This window comes from Scyliorhinus canicula, chromosome 17, assembly GCF_902713615.1.
Source record: "Scyliorhinus canicula chromosome 17, sScyCan1.1, whole genome shotgun sequence".
Classification (NCBI taxonomy): domain Eukaryota; kingdom Metazoa; phylum Chordata; class Chondrichthyes; order Carcharhiniformes; family Scyliorhinidae; genus Scyliorhinus; species Scyliorhinus canicula.
The window spans coordinates 82,153,349-82,173,378 of NC_052162.1; the positions used below are offsets into that span (position 1 = coordinate 82,153,349).

Genomic DNA, 20,030 nt, shown 5'->3' on the forward strand with positions numbered 1-20,030 from the left:
AATAAACTGCCTCAAAACTGACAGCTGAAAATTAGAGGGCTTCAATTTGAGCCTCAGCTCGGACTTCAATACAAAGTTGCAATCTTTTGATAAGGAGGACACCATTTCAAAATGGAACTAAATGCTGCCTTCTGCTATACTTAAATCTGATGAGGCCTGTAGGTGTTTTTTCCCCCTACCTCTGTGTAATACTGAGAAACAGCATTAATCTAGCAGAGGCAGGTGTTGCACAACTATTTTATTTAATGAAATATCATTGCTCTTGCAGAATACTAATGTGTGGAAAACACTAACAAATGAAATGGAATTTTTCATGTTTAGTGTAAATACTGTAGGTCAGCTGGATCCAGTTCACGTTTTGTTTATCTCCTATGGTCCTTTTGGTGAAAATCTGCATGTTCTCTCTTCTTCTGTATTTCTTGAAACAATCCTCATGTTTGAAGGTTGCACTAATATATGGCTACTTTAGAACCCCAAATGTGCATTTGTAAAATTGAACATTTAACGAGTATATTCAAAAGATGCTGTTAAATCTGATTTTAAAAACAGGTTGCGAATAAAATTTCCCAGAGTAGGCTGCAAGATCTAACACACACATTCGATTTCAGAAACAGTAGCTGAGGTTGAGATCACTTCTTTCTGCATTAGAAAGCTCAATGCTACATGAAAATAATTTTGGCTCCAATTCATAATCATGGCACTCTGCTAAAGACCAGTAAGAATCTTCCAAAAAATTGTGAGACATGTTAAACGTCTGTAATTTGTGGTTTCCTAGATCACAACTGGCTTCACTTGTTCCTGCTATTGTAGTGCGTTTTGTAATGTGCTCAGGATACAAAACCGGGAAATTTACTTTGGATTTTGCATTTTATACTTGTTACCATTATGAGGTTTAGAAAGTTATGGGGCGGGATTCTCTGTGCCGCCGCATCCGTTTTTGGCTTCAATAAAATATTTTCTTAAAAAAAGACTCAAGACTCACAGGCGGAACAGCACCTGGGGGGTGGGGGGGGGGGGGGGGGGTGGGGGGGGGGGGGGGGAGAAGGGGGTCTCCCAGACTATCGGAAGCCCCCTGGAATGAGGGCACCGTGGCACTGCCAGGGTGGCAGTGCCAAGATGCCCAGGTGGCACTGCCAAGCTGGGAGGAGCACTGCCAGTGTGTCACGGTTACAGTGCTAGGGTGATGCTGCCAAGGGTCAGGACCTGAGCAGGACCATGTCCATGAAGGGAGGGTGGAGGGGGTATAAAGGGTGGGTGGAGTGGGGGTCCTGGAAGAGGGGGAGAGAGGTCCGAAAGTGGGTGTCAAGGCCTCAAAAATGCAAGGCCCTCAGCGAACCCATAGTGGGGTGTTATCAATTGGGGGCTGTGGGGTAATGCCCATGTGTGTGTGTGGGGGGGGGGGGGGGATGACATTGCCCATGGGGAGGTGACATTGCCCATGGGTGGGCCCATACGCCCACTTAGAGATCAGGGCACCCTTTCAAAATGGTGGGCCGATCTCTGTGGAGCCAGTCTAGCCAGTGACTTCTAAGTGTGGGCTAAACCGGTGAGAAACTCCCCAGGGCCCAAATACGTGACTAAATGTGGTTAGATAACGGTGGGGAATTCACCAACAGAGCCAGGGAGAAACTCCCAGCAAAACCCACCACAAATGACACTTAGAAGCTTTTCCTTACATCGTGCCCCAAATTTGTTAGAAATTAAAACAAAGCTGGAAGAAATGCCGAGATTATGCTAGATGCAGGATCTCCAGTAATAATCTCACCGTGAAGGACAGCTCTGGGGTTGAAGTACCAAACCCTCGGGAGCTACGAATTCTGGACTGATTCTGGGAGAATTGAATGTCTACTTAAAGGACACTGTAACATACACCGGATAGCGGATTGTCAAAAGTTCTGTTCTGTATTTTAAAGTATAAAGATGCTTACGAAAAGTCATTTTTCATTTAGTCTGTTACAATAAACGTCTTAAAATGTGAAATCTTGTTGTATCACCCATTCAGCTACTAAGCTGATGTTCGAATTTCTCTTTTTAAAAGTTATCGATCTCTACCGAGATCGCACATACCAGATCTATATAATGCCTTTACAGGATTTTCCACGTCTTGAGCAGAATATCACCAACATCATTATAGGCTCTAACTGCCAATTAAACAGTAATGTGTGTGTAAATTATCATAAATGTTGAATTATGCTAATCTCCTTGCAAAAGGAAAATAACAAACGGTTTGCAATGTCCATATTAAATTGCATTCATGAATTTATTCTTTGATAATTATATTCTAAGCAAAGGTGGGAGTGAACTGGCTTGACCAATTCTCTCTGAATGAATTGACCTAAAGGTTACTGAACAACTTAGGGTCATAAACAACCCCATGACATTAAATTCACATATAATAATGATAATCGCTTATTGTCACAAGTAGGCTTCAATTAAGTTACTGTGAAAAACCCCTAGTCGCCACATTCTGGCGCCTGTTTGGGGAGGCCGAATTGAACCCACTCTGCTGCATTACAAGTCAGCTATTTAGCTCAGTGTGCTAAACCAGCCCCTGAATGACCGTCAACTAAATTTAAAAAATAACCTTGAATGATAGACAAACCTTGGCTTATCCCTCAAACATCGAAACACAGGTCGGGCCTCGTATCACTTGCATTGAATATGCCTGGGGCCATGTCCTGAATGCAGCTGGTCTTTTAACTTCTTATATAGTATAACCATTAAAAGGAACTATCACCTAGTTAAACTAGACAAAAAAGCTTAATTCTGTCACATCTCATCATTCATTTGGTCTCAAAAACAGGTCGCAGATATGAGTACTGCGGTAAGAAAAAACAGTTAATTTATTTAAGCTGACATATTTGCTGGCCATTCTTTTGATTGTGATAAGGATGGGGCTGTAATACAGCTATAAAAAAAACACTGAAGGAACTACAAAAAGACAGACCAATTTCTTCTAATCTTGCATTTAAAAAATCTTAACTATTTGAAATAGTGCAGCTTTGTTTTGATAAAGCAAACCTTTATTTGTTTTTGAGTGCAGCTTGATTTTACATTGAAATGCCCTTCAAATTCTCATGATTTCCAATTTCATTTCACTAATGCTATCTGGGTCATTCAATTGTCTCTTGAGAACCTTTGAGACTATTTACAAGTAATGAGGTACTTTGCAAGGTATTGGCACAAAATATAAATTTACTTTACCTCTCAAGCGTGACTTTTAAGAAATTAATAATTAAATATCTATTACAATTACTCACATAAAACAGCTATGTGTGTTTTTGCTTATGGAAAATGCTAATAAAACGATTTTTTTTTCATTATTGGAGTGTGGTGTCATTTATTGCCCATCCCTAACAGCCCTCAAGAAATTGATGGGGAGTCACCTTCTAGAGCCCCTGCTGTCTGTCGGATACAGGTACATGCAGAAATCAGTTATGAATCAATCACTAAGGTCAACTATTATGATTCCCCTACCGAAGGTGATAGGTGAAGATCAGACGGGGTCTGCGAGAGGGAGGCAGCTCTTTTCAAATATTAGAAGGGTATTGAATGTCATTGTGCCACCGGCAGAGGGGAAGGAAACAGAGGTGGTTGTGGCATTGGACGCTGAGAAGGCGTTTGACCAGGTAGAATGGGGGCAGTTCTGGAGCGGTTTGGGATTGGACCAAGATTTCTGAACTGGGTAAAGCTACTATATAAAGGAGCTGAGGGCGAGTGTCTGCACAAACAACATCAGCTCGAGATACTTTTCTCTCCACCGTGGGACTAGGCAGGGATGTTCTATGTCGTTGAGCCGTTGGCCATCGCATTAAGAAGTTAAGAAGTTCGGGGGTATGGAAAGGAATAGTGCGGGGGTGGATGGAGCATATGGTGTCCTTATATGCCGATGACTTGCTGTTATACGTGTCGGAACCGAGTGTGTCGAGAGGGGGAATATTGGAGCTGCTTTGAATGTTTGGGTCTTTCTCGGGATACAAACTAAATCTAGACAAGTGTGAGTATTTTGTGGTGTCTCGGTCGAGGTGGGGGGTGGGGGGGGGGGGGGGGGCTGCCATTCCGTAGGGCAGGGACTAACTTTAGGTACCTGGGGGTGCAGGTTGCCCGGGTGTTTGGGGGGGGGAGGGGGGGGGGGGGGCTCCGCAGGTACAACATTTCTAGTTTGGTGGGGAGATTGAAAGCTGATCTGGCAAGGTGGGATGGTCTCCCTCTGTCACTGGCGGGTCAGGTACAGGCGATTAAAATGAACTTGTTGCCACAATTTCTGTTTATTTTTCAACGCCTGCCGATTTTCTTGCCAAAGGCTTTTTTCAGAGAGATTTAGGGAAGGATTACGTTGTTCATATGGGGAGGGAAGGTGGCCAGAGTTAGAAAGGTGCTACTACAGGGGGGAAGGCAGGCAGGGGGTTTGGGTCTTCCGAACCTGATGTATTACTACTGGGCGGCGAATGTGGAGAAGGTGCAGAGCTGGGTAAGAGGGGTTAATTGCCAGTGGGTCAGAATGGAGAAGACTTCGTGCAGGGGGTCGGGACTGAAAGCACTAGCAACAGCGCCGCTCCCATTAGCTCAGAGAGTCCGGTAATAATAGCTTCATTGAGAATTTAGAGGCAGTTTCGCCAACACTTCGGGTTGGGGGCAGGGTCAAGGGAAATGCTGATTCGGGGGAACCACAGATTTGAGCCAGGGAGGTGGGATGGAAATTTTCAGAATTGGGAGGAGAAGAGGATTACACTAAAATATTTGTTTCTTAGGGGTTGGTTTGCAGGACTAAAGGAGCTGGAAGCAAAGTATGGGCTGGAGCAGGGAGAAAAGTGCAGGTTCGAGATTTAGCCAGAAGGGAGATACAGGACTTCCCGGTGGAGCCGGCCTCCACATTGTTGGAGGTGGTGCTGACGACAGGGGAACTGGAGAAGGGGGTAGTATCAGCGGTTTATAGGGCTATTTTGGAAGAGGAGAAGGCACCACTGGAAGGGATCACTCAGTCTCCCTATTTTCATTTTAGGTGTTGCCTTTGGAACTTTTGATCTCTTTTCTTTTTTCAATCTTTATTTAGCAATGTTGTTACAAGTTAAATGCAAAATACAATATAAACATATTTCAGAAAAGAACTTTCTAGGCAATTCCCATGCCACCTCTGTGCAGTACTTCCAAAACTGTGCAGATCGATCAGAATTTTCAAGCTCATACCTACCAACGGTGGTGCTTTTTGCTACGTAAATAATGGCGCATACCTTCTGTTGCCCAGAGGGTCATATCCTGGAGTTACTCTAGAAGATGCACTGCATAGGTTTTGTGCACAGGTTTTGACTCTCTCAGTAGAATAGTTAGCCAGGAAAGGTTAGAAGAATTAAAACCACATCTAATTGCAATACTAAAGCCACCCGCTCTCCCTCTTAGCACCCAACCAGAACCTGACTATCCTCCTGACCACCCGCCCCTCCCCAGCTGCCCCCCACCACCTTACTGTGCACCCCACCCCTCCACATCAAGACTACCCCTATGTCCCTCCGATATCCTGACTTCCCCCGAACACCCCGTCCAGTAAACCTCAACCCTGACTTCCCAACCCACATCCCCAAACCACTCAACTCACTGCAATCACCCACTTGCTCCCATTACATACTTAGCTTCTGGCCGGGCACAATGGCCACGACCTTTAAACTTAACAGTTTATGACAGCCAGTGCTATATAAGAGGGGCGTGCTTTCGGTTCCCACAACTATCCCGCACTCTATTGAATGCCTCCAAGAGCAGCTGTGCTGCACATTTCTCAGCAAGCCTGGGCCGGAAGTCTGGACGAGAAATGTGCTGTCTCAGGTAAGTAAAAAGGGGATTGGCAATCCCAAAGTGATTGCCACTCCGCGAAAGATTTGGCCCAATTTATTAATCAACCAATAAAAATGGACAGGAACTGGCCTTTGAATTGGATTAGACAGCAACCTTCCACTTCTAGAGATCGAGTTCAAATCTCGCCTGGACTGAAAAGACCCTTGTAGCCAGAAGAGACTTTCACCCTGTGTGAAAGGAATTTGAGCAGTTTCAGCCTCTAATACAAAACTCTGCATCAAACAGCCTATCTCACTCAATAAGACCAAAGGGTTGCTTGGCTAACAAATTACAAAAATACCATCCTGGACTTTAGAGAATATGCTGCCAGCAGTAAGGCTGAGACAAATTGTTTGCATACAGCAGGAGCGGAGCGTTCCTCTATGCCAGGGTTGTTCAAAGTGTGGGTCATGACCCGTGGGTGGGTTGCGGATGGGCATCCAGAAGGTCGCGGAGCGTTTGGTTGTGGCATTCCCATAGTGGTGCCAAGCATGGGAGAGGCGCCCAATGCCACTACCAACATTTAAATTGAGCATGTCAGCACTACCTGCTTTAAAATGAGATGAAATGCAGTTGTGTGCAGTCAGTTATTAACTTACAGCTAACTCCAAATGAAAAGACCAAGCTGCTGTACCTGGTCTGTGACAGCACATTAAAAACATGCCAAAAGCCCATGCACCTGTTCACATTCTGTAGTCGCATCTCTCAGGAATATCCAGTGCCGAGTAAAACAAGCATTTTGTTGCAATTGCCCTTCACGATTACACACATGTGCAAAGTTGGATTTTCCGTTCTTAAAAATATGAAGCCGGCAAAAAGAACTGGCTGATCTCTGCACCTGATATGCTCATTGCCCTCTCCTCCTATGAACCTAACTGGAGTGAGATCATGAGGACCAAGCAAGCTCCTCCTTTGCATTAAAGGTAAGTGAATATGGCGTGTGTCGTCAAGATGAGCTGGCGTGAGTTGCGAAGGTCAGCCAGTGAGGGTGGCAAATGTTGGCTGGTTGGCAAAAGGGAGTCTCGCTGGGAAAAAAAGTTTGAAAAACGCTGCTTGGTACTGTTTATTGTATTGTGCATGTTTTGTCTTACGCCAAAACAAGCCTGAAATGGAAATGTTCCACCCCTCAGCTTAATATGTGGCAAACAAACTGACGGTCTAAAAAGAATTGCATATTAATATAGCTCAAACTTTTTTTCTAAAAGAAAATGGCCATGACATTGAGAAGAAATACAAATTTGAAAGTATAATTGTCTTTGCAGTAATGTACATTAAGGTTTACCTAGAGCATGTAGGGGCTGGCAGTTTTGTTTCTTGTTTGCTACTTTTACCTCCTTCTCTAATCTCCTATTGAAACTTGCTGAAATTATTTCTGAAGTACAAACTTATTGTAGACAGTCTACTTGTCATCACCCACAGAGATTCATCAGTTCAATTTATTTTTAAGTTTCTCTTTCTCCAATGTTGTTTTGCTGGAGATTGAACCAAATAAAGGCTGTGTCGGAAGCAAGCAAAATAACACATCTGCATTTATTTACTTAGAACTAAATTCATTTCAGAAGGCTTGTATTCTGACCATAATCATTTAAAAAAAATGAAAAACACCATTTGGGTATTTATAATCTCCTACCATTTTGGTGGGAGGTGAAAAATTCTCTAGAACCAAAATCAAATGATATTAGTTTAATGAGCAGTCAAAGTGCTTACTTCTTCATTCCTTTATCAAATAGATAAGCAGCAGTACCTTGAAAGCCTGCTCTCTTTTAATTCCCTCCATAATGTCCACAGGTTCCTTGATGATGGCGTCTGGAGTCTCTGCTGCCACATCTTCAATGTTTACCCCTCCGTGACTGCTGCCGATAAGAACAGGGCCCTTTGAGAAAAACAATCAGAACACATTTTAACAAAGATATCCCACAAACTCATGGGAAGTTTTCGTTTTAAATATAGATAAAAGATCATTCCTTTTCGGGTTGTGAACTGAAGTGCATAGTGTGGTGTGCCCGTGTGAAGTCATTTGCTTTAGCTTGGGGGGATGGGATTGGGAGCTTGGGAGAAAGGAGAAAAGGAAGGGGGAAATATCAACCAAGATCCCTCAGTCTGCATCACAATTGCGCCATACATATTAAAGTGCATTATATGGATTTCAAGTGGTGAAGCTGTGGTGACCCCAGACAACCCTCAGCACCAAAGCTTATTTGGGTGAGTGGAGGCTAGGAGGGGTGTCTTGTCCCTCTGAGGGTCACAGAGGGTGAGCCTTAGGCAGCCAGTGCTGCCTGGGACGAGGTGGCGGCAGCTGTGAGCTCTGGGAGTGTGTCCAGGAGGACTGGCCTCCAGTGCCAAAAAAAAATGTCAATGGCCTACACCGGGCAACACGAGTGCATGTACACCAATGACGCCGCCCCCAACCCCCGAGGGAGCATCCACCCCCCCCAACCTGTCAAACTTGAGTTGTTATTGCCTTACTGACTGACCTATCCCGCCCATTAACTACATGTCCATTCTCCCACAGGTCCTCCAACCATCAGTGCCAGCCCATTCCGAGCGGCTCCTGCCTCCCACAAGACCAACTCGAAGGGGAGTTCCAAGAATGCAACCGTTATAGTCGCGGCACAGCTGTCATCTCCACCCTCCACCAGCACCGATACACACATTTCAGTGGGACATGTTAATGGTCAGACTTCGGGGGCACAATCTGGTAAGCACAACACTGCTGCTGATGCACATCAGGTGGACGCAGGAACCACAGGCGCGACAGCAGTCGGAGGGCTGCTGGATCCCAGGATCCAGCTGGGTCCCAGCCTAATGCTGAACCTGTGGTACAGAGGTATCCGGAGCTGATAGTGATGATAGGGAGCAGCTGGGACATTAGAGGGAGATGTCAGCATCACTCCAGCAGATCCATAGCTGCTTGGAAGAGACCCAGAGGCTAGGAGCACAGGATATGCCGTCGGCAATGCATGGCACTGAGTCCAACACTGCTAGGGTGGCGACCGTAGTGGAGAACCTGGTGCACAATGTCAGCACCATTAGTGAAGGTGACCAAGGCGTCACATAGTCGGTGATGGCCAGGCTGACTTTGATGAAGTTCTGTGGACATGTCCCGCTCTCCGATGGGTATGACCGAGGCACTGCGGAGCTTGTCAAAGGTGGGCATTGCCAAGGCGCTGCAGAGCATGTCCCAATCACAGAGGAGCATCGCCGAGGGCATCAACACAATGGTGCAGACCATGGGGAACCGTCAGGTCTGGCAGAGTCCGATGATGCAGGGGCAGCCGGTGCGCAAACCAGCTTCCATTCCATCCCAAGGTGAACCCCAGGGTCCTATGGGCACCGAACGGGAGGACAGGGTGCTGGGTACCAACCCGGATCAGTCGCATGGAGTGGCGACGTTTGCTACCAGATCACCCGAGTTCCATACCTCTGATGAGTCCACGTCTCAAAGTCAGCACACGGGACAAGGCGGCATGGCGGGGCCCTCCAGCCTCAGAGCCCCCAGAGGATGCCCGCCAGGGACATTGAAAGCCACAAGTCGAAGAAAGCAGCTTCCGGCCTCCACCTCTGATGTGTATCCTGCGGAGACACCTAGACATAGCAGTAGAGCTAGGAAGGCAAAGCTCATCAAGGATCACGGAGGGCATCGGGGGACGGGGCGGGTACGAGGTAGGTTGGGGTGCTGCACTATCGGGAGAGAGCGGACTTGTAGTAAACATTAAAAACCTTGTGGATAACAATTATGATGCCTCTCTCATGTTCTTGTACAATGCGGGCTGACCTCCAATCCTTTGGTCATCTCTCCAGGCATCTCTCCCTCCCCGTGGTACCTGCCCACCCTCAGGCGTAGACATGTCCCTGGAGCTGTGACCTATCCCCTGGGTTTTCAGATGTTGGCTGCTGTGTGTGTGTGTGCGTGGTGTTGGTTCCCTGTTCAGGCAGAGTGTCCAGGCATCATTGTGTGATTGGGATGCCAGGCAATGGCTCCCAGATGCTACATGACCCACCCACCCACAGGAATCCACTTGGGATGTGTGAAGTGCTCCCTTAACTACGACTGCCAATTCCCAATTAGCAGTAGCCTTCAGCCACACGATCAGAGGCCTCAGCAGTCGGTGGGGGTTATGGGTGGTCGTTGGGGCAGACAGAGAGGGACAAGGGTTGCCCTCGGAACGGGTACACACCATCCAGGGGTTGGCATGATGGTGCCGTGACTGGTTGGCCCCGGTTGTCGCCCCCCCCAGTGCCTCCCCTCCACCCTCCTATAGGGGCCCACCCCAGCAGAGGGTCCCCCACCCTCAGCTGAGGGTCCCCCAGCACTCCTGGGCTCTTTGCCTGTGAGCAAAGATGTCTCCTCACCTTGGCTCCCCACAGAAGCCCTCTTCTACCAGGTTTTAAGGAGTGCTAATCGGCGCCAGTGTGACCACTTGCTGGGGAGACGGCAGAATGACAGGAGGCCATTGGATATGGGGTGGCGCCCGTTAATTGTATGGAAATAGGGCTTAAATAGTGATAATTTGTTTCTCGCTATGCTAAGGCGAGATCCCGATTTCGCCTATGGGAGCGGATCAGTTGCATCACAAACTGATTGCCGCTTGCCGTTTCTCGTTTTTGGCCTCTCCCGCTGTTCACTGGCCTCATTTTGCTTGAGCGAGAATGTAACGAGGCCGGAGAATCGCACCCATCGAGTGCAGGGTCGTGCTGAGCTGTGCTGCCCTTCATAGACAAATAGCCTCCTAACTCTTGATCTTACGTTCACACAAGACCTAAACCACATTCTTGAATTCTAAGAAAACCAGCAACGGCAACGTTAAAATTCTGGGAACGTAGATTGAACAAATTTTGAAACTGCCAGCTATTTTCAATTAGCACCTGGTGCCAGGTAAATCTAGATTAGCCACGGTAACAGTATCACTGGTTCATCTTGTCTAGATAGTTAAGGAATACTTAGGCGTTTCCCGAAGGTCCTTTCCAACTACTTTCTGATAATTGCAATTTAAGGCATCTTCCAAGCTGGAAACGCACACAAGATCTGGTAGCTTCGGTGGAGGCAGAAAATAAGCTTTCACCAGAATTCTGATCAGGGTTCTAATGAAAGATCATCGGCCTGGAATGTTAACTGTTTCTCTATCTCCACAAATGCTGCCTGACCTGCTGAGCATTTCCATAATTTTCTTTTTATTTCAGGTTTCTAGCATCCGCAGTATTTTGCTTTTGCACCTAACAAGTTACTGGGTTATTGTCGACTAATTACAAACTGGACTCATAGGTCCAAGATGAATGAATGAATGAATAAACGAAGGAATTCACTTGATAAAATTAATTGCCTCAGATCATCAAATAATGATGCAAATGGAAAAAAGGGCTCAGATATCCTAAAATCATGTGCTTTTGTTAAGAACCCCGCTGATGTTAAATGTGAGGGTATCCCAGCTGCTCTTATCAATTTTCCTTTTGATTTTATCCCAATTTCATTTCTTTAATTTTAATTTTCCCCAATTTGTAGCATATGAAGCTACACTTTTAACAAAGCAGGGGATTTAGGATGTTGTAATAATTGAAAAAGCAGATCCACCAATCCAGTTTCACAAGAATTACTCAGAAATTACAACATAGAAACAGGCACTTTGTCCAATCTATTCAGCGTTGGTTCTTATCCTCTACAAATGGTAGTCCTAATCCCACCTGCCTGCCCTATTGTCAAATGCTTTTATCCCTCTTTCTTTCAACCATCTATTAAACTATTAAATGTTGACACGGTATCTGCTTCACATTGCACACCTTCACAGCCGTATCTAAAACTAATGTCCAGTCCTCTTGTCACAAATTTCTTGTATTAAAATCCTTTGTTTATAAACCCGATGTCTATTTCCCCTTCTGCTAACCTTTTTTAACACTAGAAAACAAAATCAGTTTTTCAATACTCTAACCCATTCTTTAATCATTTTAAGCAACCCTATCAAAATGACCTCTTACTCTCTTTTGCTGTCATCAATTGTCCTTGTTGAGGTTTTTCTATTATTTGATCACATCGGCAGTATAGCAGTTATTGTGAGTTATTACTTCTCTGTTGTTTTAACATTCTTTCTGTAGTGTGCCCAAACTGTACTCCAACTGTAATTTCACTTTGCCATTAACTCTCAACTTTTATGTAAGAACTTAAGAAATAGGAGCAGAAGTAGGCTATATAGCCCTTGGGCTCACTGCTCCATTCAATATGCTCATGGTCGATCTTTTGCCACAGCTCCACATTCCTTCCCAATCCCCATATCCCTCGATTCCCTGAGAGACCAAAGATTTCCCTGAGAGACCAAAGATTTGTCTACCTCAGCCATATATAATCTCAAAAAAGGAGCATGATTACAAGTTCAAGGTGAGGGGGGATAGGTTCAGTGGAGATGTGCAAGGGATGTTTTAATTACAGAGGGTGGTGGTGGCCTGGAATGCACTGCCAAGTGAGCTGGTTGAGGTAGATATGTTAGCGACCTTTAAAACTTATCTAGATGGATACATGAACAGACGGGGTATAGAAGGATACAGGTCGTTGGTCTAGTTAGGACACACGATCGGCAAAGACTTGGAGGGCCGAAGGGCCTGTTCCTGTGCTAAACTGTTCTTTGTTCTTTCTGCTTGTTGGATTTTGTTGTGTGCAAATTGACGGCCAGATTTCCTAAAATACAACAGTGACTTAATTTCAAAAGTATTTCATTGTTTGTAAAGAGCTTTGAGACATCCGAGAGCTGTGGAAAGTGCTCTATGTATGCAAGTCGTTCTTTCATTCAGTCTTTTCACTTAATCATCTGTACAGAAATTCATCTGGGATACATTGCTCATTTGTTGAAAATAATTAATAATAAAAGAAATAAAATGACCCTATCAACTAGGTCTGACTTTAATTAAATATATATTTTAAAATTTCAATGCCTTAAAATAATTAGTCAAAGTCCCAGCCTGAGTGCAGACACCTGTCCATACATCAAACTCGGGTTAAAACTTCTTATGGAAAAGCGCAGAAGCAATTCTAGGAACTGATTTGTCTTGCATCTGAGGGATTATAGATTTTTAGGTAAACACATCCAACAGCAATACTAAGACAGGGGGTAATTCTCATTGTTGATGACGCGCCTCGCTTTCAACAAAATCTTTAGAGAGCAGATTTCATCAAAAAAGATCTGCTCATCAAATATCTTTCCTGCTGGTTCAATAATCTCTGTACCCTTAAAGAGTTTGCTTTCCGACCACAGCAAAACCAAGCGAGCCATTTGAAAAAGATAGCACTCTTAATTACAGCCATATAGAAGAGTCTCATGATTGAAGGATCTACTCGAAAACATCTTAATTTTCTGAGGTAGTATAATTGTGTAAGTCCCTTGGTCACCGTCTCTGCACACTCTTCCCTCCAATTCAATTCATCATCTATTTTGAAACCTGGATACTTGGAGCTAGTAACTAAGGTTCAAATCATGAATCTTCACAGATACGATATTAACTGGCTTTTTCCAAAAGTCTATCATAATTTATTTGGTTTTGTTTTCATTCATTAGGAGAATAGTTATCGCACCATCTTACAAACTTTTCCAGGGTCCCTATAGTTTACTTCATCATTCCTGATGAGACCCACAAGTACCACATGTTTCGCATACTTTAGTACAATTATTTTGTTATATTCTGGATCGACAATCCTTCGTATGGAGGATGAAAAGTAAAGGTGACAGTACACAGCCCTGAGGAGGTCCAGTATTCATTAAGAACGACTCTGAGTAAATCCCAGGGACTAACACCTGTTGAATCCTGTTGTGAAGGAAATCAATGAACCAAAGTAGGAGAGCAGGATTGACATAAATGTTTTTCAATTTTTCAATAAGCCTGCAAGTTGCATGGTATTAAAAGCTGAAAAAAAATCAACAAAGTTAGCATGAGCATAGTTGCCTAATCTATGTGCTGTTGGAAGAGAAGGACAAAGGTCAGAACAGCATTGTGTGGTGAGTGTAGGAATTTCAGATACATGGTATCGTCATTTGGTGCAGTCAGTGTTAAAAGTCTGGGTTAGTGTGCTTATGACTGCTGCAGTGGTGTTTTTAAAAATCCCAGTTTGCAAGAAAGCCAGGGCGCGATTCTCCGCCCCCCACGATGGGTCGGAGAATAGCGGGAGGGCCTTCCCGACATTTTTCCCGACCTCCCGCTATCCCCCCCCCACGGCCGCCCCACGACACGAATCACTGCTCGCCGTTTTTTTACGGCGAGCAGCGATTCTCCTCTAGCCGATGGGCCGATTTCCCAGGCCTTTACGGCCGTTTTCACGAACTCCAACACACCTGCTCTCACAGTTCATGAAAACGGCTGCAAAGTGCCGTTCTGGAGAACCATGCCACCGATTGGCACAGGCCCGCGATCGGTGGGCACCGATCGCAGGCAGCGGGTCCGAACCCCGCGCACTCTTTGTTCCTCCCCCGCCCCGCTGGATCAGTCCGCGGGGCGGCTGAGGGGCATAACGGCCCGCGCATGCGCGGGTTTCACGCATGCGCGGGTTTCACGCATATGCGTGATGACGTCATCCGCGCATGCGCGGCTGACGTCATCGTTTGCGTCAGCCGCCGTTAACCTTGGCGCGCGGGCTTAGCAAAGTTTTTTTTTTATAAATGTTTTTATTCAGTTTTCATATTTTATATTGAACAAATTACAAATTGTTAGGAGAGAAAAAGAACAAAAAAAAAAAAAAAAAAACAACAAACAAACACGCAAAAATTAACATACATATTTACAGGTAAGCATCTTCGTAGTAGTAACTGCGCCCGCCCCCCCCCCCCCCCCCAACATGTTTATTTAGTTTGGTTTTGGGCCTTAGCTAGCCATCGAACCCCCGTACCGAACCTGTAGCCCCTCCCGCTACCTTCCCCCGACTATTCTTCCTCTTGTACATTGGCCACAAATAGGTCCCGGAACAGTTGCATGTATGGCTCCCACGTTCTGTGGAAGCCGTCGTCCGACCCTCGGATGGCAAATTTGATTTTCTCCATTTGGAGAGATTCCGAGAGGTCGGACAGCCAGTCCGCAGCTCTGGGCGGTGCTGCTGACCGCCAGCCAAACAGGATTCTACGGCGGGCGATCAGGGAGGCAAAGGCAAGGGCGTCCGCCCTCCTCCCCAGGAATAGATCTGGCTGTTCTGAAACCCCGAAGACCGCCACTATCGGGCATGGCTCCACCCTCACTCCCACCACTTTGGACATAACCTCGAAGAAGGCTGTCCAGTACTCCACGAGTCTGGGGCAAGACCAGAACATGTGGGCGTGGTTGGCCGGGCCTCTTTGGCACCGTTCACATCTGTCTTCCACCTCCGGGAAGAACCTACTCATACGGGTTCTTGTTAAGTGGGCTCTATGTACCACTTTTAGTTGCGTCAGGCTGAGCCTTGCGCACGTGGAGGTGGAGTTGACCCTATGCAGTGCTTCGCTCCAGAGTCCCCACCCTATCTCCATCCCCAGGTCGTCCTCCCATTTCCTTCTTGTTGCGTCCAGTACGGTGTCGTCCCTATCTACCAGTCGGTCATACATGTCACTACAGTTCCCTTTCTCTAGGATACTTGCGTCCAGTAGGTCTTCCAGTAGTGTCTGTCGTGGCGGTTGTGGGTACGTCCTTGTCTCCTTTCGTAGGAAGTTTTTGAGCTGCAGGTACCGTAGCTCGTTCCCCCCAGCTAGCTGAAACTTCTCTGTCAGTTCGTCCAGTGTTGCGATCCTGTCGTCCGTGTATAGGTCCCTGACTGTCAGTGTCCCCCCGTCCTGCCTCCACCTTTTGAAGGTGGCGTCAGTCAGTGCTGGTGTGAACCTATGGTTGTTGCAGATGGGAGCCCTGTTCGACATTTTGGTCAGGCCAAGTTGCTGCCGCAGTTGGTTCCAGGATTGGAGGGTGGCTGTCACCACTGGGCTGCTGGAGTGTTTTTTGGGTGGGGATGGGAGTGCTGCCGTGGCGAGGGCCCGGAGGGAGGTTCCCATGCAGGAGGCCTCCTCCGCACGCACCCACTCAGCCTCTGGCTCCTGGATCCATCCCCTTACTCGCTCGGCTGTTGCTGCCCAGTGGTAGAATTGTAGATTCGGGAGGGCTAGCCCTCCCCTGGTTTTTGTTTTTTGTAAGACCTTCTTTGGGATCCTAGCATTTTTACCCCCCCATACGAACGCCATGATGAGTTTGTCCAGCGCTTTGAAAAAGGCCTTGGGGATGTAGATCGGAATGGATCTAAACAGGAAGAGGAACCTGGGCAGTACGTTCATTTTGATCGTCTGAACTCTCCCCGCGAGGGAGAGCGGGAGTGTGTTCCATCTTTGCAGGTCCTTTTTAACTTCCTCCGTCAGGCTGGTGAGGTTCCATTTGTGGATCCCTTTCCAGTCATGGGCTATTTGGATCCCCAGGTAGCGGAATTTATGTCGGGCTTGATTGAACGGCAGCCCCTTTAGTGCTGCCCCCCCCCCCCCCCTTGCGGGTGTACTGGGAAGATCTCACTTTTGCTCATGTTGAGTTTGTAGCCCGAGAAGGCTCCAAACTCTTTCAGGAGCGCGATGATTCCGTCCATGCTGCTTTGTGGGTCCGAGATATAGAGGAGCAGATCATCCGCATAGAGTGAGACTCTGTGCTCTCTACCTCCCCTTCGGATCCCCCTCCAATTTTTTGCTGCCCTGAGCGCGATTGCTAGCGGTTCAATTGCTAGTGCGAACAGCAGCGGGGACAGTGGGCATCCTTGTCTGGTGCCCCTGTGCAGCTGGAAGTATTGGGAGTTGGTATTGTTGGTCTGTACACTCGCCATGGGTGCGTTGTACAGGAGCTTTACCCAAGCGGTGAACCCTGTTCCAAGCCCGAACCGCTCCAGTACCTCTATGAGGTATTTCCACTCGACTCTGTCGAAGGCCTTTTCTGCGTCCAGGGAGACGATCACCTCTTGTGTTCTCTCCCCGGAGGGGGTCATTATCACGTTCAGCAGGCGCCTGATGTTCGCGGTAAGCTGTCTACCTTTGACAAAGCCCGTCTGGTCCTCTGTGACCACCTCAGGTACACAGTCTTCTAGCCTCTTGGCTAGGATTTTGGCCAGTATTTTGGCGTCTGCATTCAGCAGAGATATGGGTCTGTATGACCCACATTCCGTTGGGTCTTTGTCTTTCTTAGGTATCAGCGAGATTGAGGCCTGTGCTGGGCTTAGCAAAGTTTCACGACTTCACGACTCTCCGCATTTGCGGAGAATCGCGCCCCCAGTCTTTTTGTGAGCCAGGTGAGCAACTAAAGCATTATAACAGCTTGGGCTAATTGACTTTTGTTTAGATTAAGATGGTTTTCTGGGGAGTAAATAGTTGGAGACATTGGGAGCGATTTAATGGCCGCACTGCGTTTAAGTCAGAGCGCGACAAGGCCGTTAAATCGTGGGAGAGGCCAAAATCGAGGACCGCGCCAGGTGTCGACCTGTTTGTAATTTAACCGATCCACTCCATCGGTGAAATCAGCATGCGGGAGTTACTCTCTCGCATCTCAATCAAACAGTAATGCCTGGACACTGTGTCTGAACACTGCGGGAGGCAACACCATGGAAGCAGCAGCCAACATCTGAGCACCCTGGAGCTTTGCCCCAGCATTGGGGATATTTCAGTGACCAGAGAGTGGGTGCGTGCACTGAGGAGGGGACCAGCGCACATTCCAGGTAATGTTACACGCAGTTATCTGGGGTCCACTGAGCAGAGGCACCCGCTGCAGCCGGGGCAGGGCATGTCGGATGGCACGGAATGTGGTGGGGGGGGGGGAAACAAGCAATGGGGGAAATGGAGGATACTGGGGTGGAAGACACCGCTGGTTGTCAGTTTCACACGCTCTCCCAATCCCTTACAAATTGCACTGATCATTTTAGCACTCCTTCCAGCCTGTTAACTTAAATATGGCCCATTATCCCTGCCCATTAACTGATCCTGAAGATGGCCATTTCTTGCATCCATGGAGTCATCAGTTGTGCATTCTAACATGGCTGTCAAGCACCACTGCAGACCTCCATGCCTTTCCAGAGCACGGGCAAGAATGCATTGTCTGATTTAGGACTGCCCAGTCTTTCTAGCTTCCCTTTTGTCCAAAGCTGCCTGTATTGTTTGCTGTTGGAGGGAAACAATGCCACAATTTGAGATTGCTCCCCAGGTAATTCATTCTTGTGCGTTTTTCTCGCAGTCTTTTGTGTACATGCCACATTTCCTGAGGCTCACCTTCAAGGAGTCCTTGCACCTTAATCATGGGCTACCTCGCAGGTGGTGTCCAAGTTTAAGTTGTGAATACATGATGCCTTATACCAGACATTTCCACATTTCGAAGTACTTCAGTATGGGACACTTTGTCCTCCCATTTGTTGGCCACAATGTTCTGAATGCATTTCAAATGGAATCTGTCCAACTGCTTAATATGTAAGGGGAAGCAGGGTAGCATGGTGGTTAGCATAAATGCTTCACAGCTCCAGGGTCCCAGGTTCGATTCCCGGCTGGGTCACTGTCTGTGCGGAGTCTGCACGTCCTCCCCGTGTGTGCGTGGGTTTCCTCCGGGTGCTCCGGTTTCCTCCCACAGTCCAAAGATGTGCGGGTTAGGTGGATTGGCCATGCTAAATTGCCCGTAGTGTCCTAATAAAAGGTTGGGGGGGGGGGGGGGGGGGGGTGTTGTTGGGTTACGGGTATAGGGTGGATACGTGGGTTTGAGTAGGGTGATCATGGCTCAGCACAACATTGAGGGCCGAAGGGCCTGTTCTGTGCTGTACTATTCTATATGTTCTATGTCTGGAGTAGGTAGCCACTGCCTCACAGCTGTATAGGATGGTTGGGTTATATAACAGCTTTTATACCTTGACTCCTCCACAGTCTCCTGTGAACAGGCAAATCCTGAGTTGCTCTGGCAAATATATTTGCCACCTCACTGTCAATGCAGACATTTCTGGAGATTGTGCTTCCAAGATAGGTAAGGTTATCTACGGCCTTTTGGATTGTATCATTGATAGTTATAGCAGGTGGGGTATAGTCAGAATTTGATAGAAATCCTTTGAAGATCATGCTCACAGTATGATACTGACACTGTCATTGGCAAGCAGCAATTTCCTACCCTGATCTCAGTTACCTTAGTTGAGGATTCCAGTCCTCACAGGTTGAACAAATTGCCATCTGTTCTGAATTGGGTATATATTCCATCAAATGCCGTATGAGCACTGCAGCAAAGAATATACTGAAGAGCACTGGGGACCTGACACACCCCTGCTTCACATCAAAGGGGTCATCACATTCACTGACTCTGGACATCGCTCCAGAGTGAAACAACTGTAGCAGATTTATAGGGCATCCAAGTTTGGCCAAGACGTCCCACAAGGCCTCTCTATTTACAATGTCAAAGGCCTTCATCAGGTCAGCAAAGGCACTGTAGAGTCCCATCTGTTGTCAGTGGCATTTCTCTTACATTTGCCGAATAGTGAATATCATGCCAAAACTGCCTCTGACATTCCTCAACCCACTCTCTGGCAGTACACATTCTACTCTGTGGCTTACCAGTCTGTACAGTACAACGTATGTTCGAATCTTACCAGTTATAATGACATTGAGATTCCTGTCTTTTGTCTCACACTCAGATTTTTGTCCTTTTACCTTGTACAAGTGAACAATTATGGCATCCTACAACTCTTGAGGATTATTAATCCCACACTCTGTGATATAATTTTAAGAGTTTTATGGCCAGTTGGGGGCTCCCAGGTTTGTAAATTTCTTTTGGAATTCTGTCTGAGCCTGGAGCTTTCCTTGATGTTAGGGATTTGATGGCTTTGTCAACCACCACATCAGGGTTTGCTGCCCAGGTTTTCATATTTGGGCCAGTCTGGATTCCACAATTGAGCAACACTTGCTGAATAATCGTAAATGTGTTAATAGCTACAGTAAAAACAGTTGAACTTGTAACGTGATTTATTTAAACTTGCTAGAAGCAATATACATCCATATGAAGGACCAATTCGCTACAAACAAAAGAAACGTGTTCAACCATTGTACCTTTTTTGAATTACCCAGGAGCTTGGGGAGCCTACAGTTCCCCCGTTGCTTTCTCAATGACAATGCTTTGGCCAATCGCAGTCAACTTGCCAAACATTAGCACCCTATTCTCTAGTATAAATTGTGATTATTTGAAATTTGTCATTTTTGCATCTGTTCTGATGAGTGCAAGGTGAAAAG

The 20,030-nt window shown here is 46.6% G+C and overlaps 1 protein-coding gene across 1 annotated transcript in view; it reads right to left on the minus strand.

Moving 5' to 3' along the window:
- Nucleotides 1-20,030, minus strand: part of LOC119952476 (succinate--CoA ligase [ADP-forming] subunit beta, mitochondrial-like) — a 175,781-nt gene that overhangs the window by 85,609 nt on the left and 70,142 nt on the right. The window contains exon 5 of the mRNA XM_038776271.1: nt 7,571-7,699. Coding sequence (XP_038632199.1) covers nt 7,571-7,699 — 129 coding nt within the window. The remainder of the gene's footprint in view (nt 1-7,570; nt 7,700-20,030) is intronic.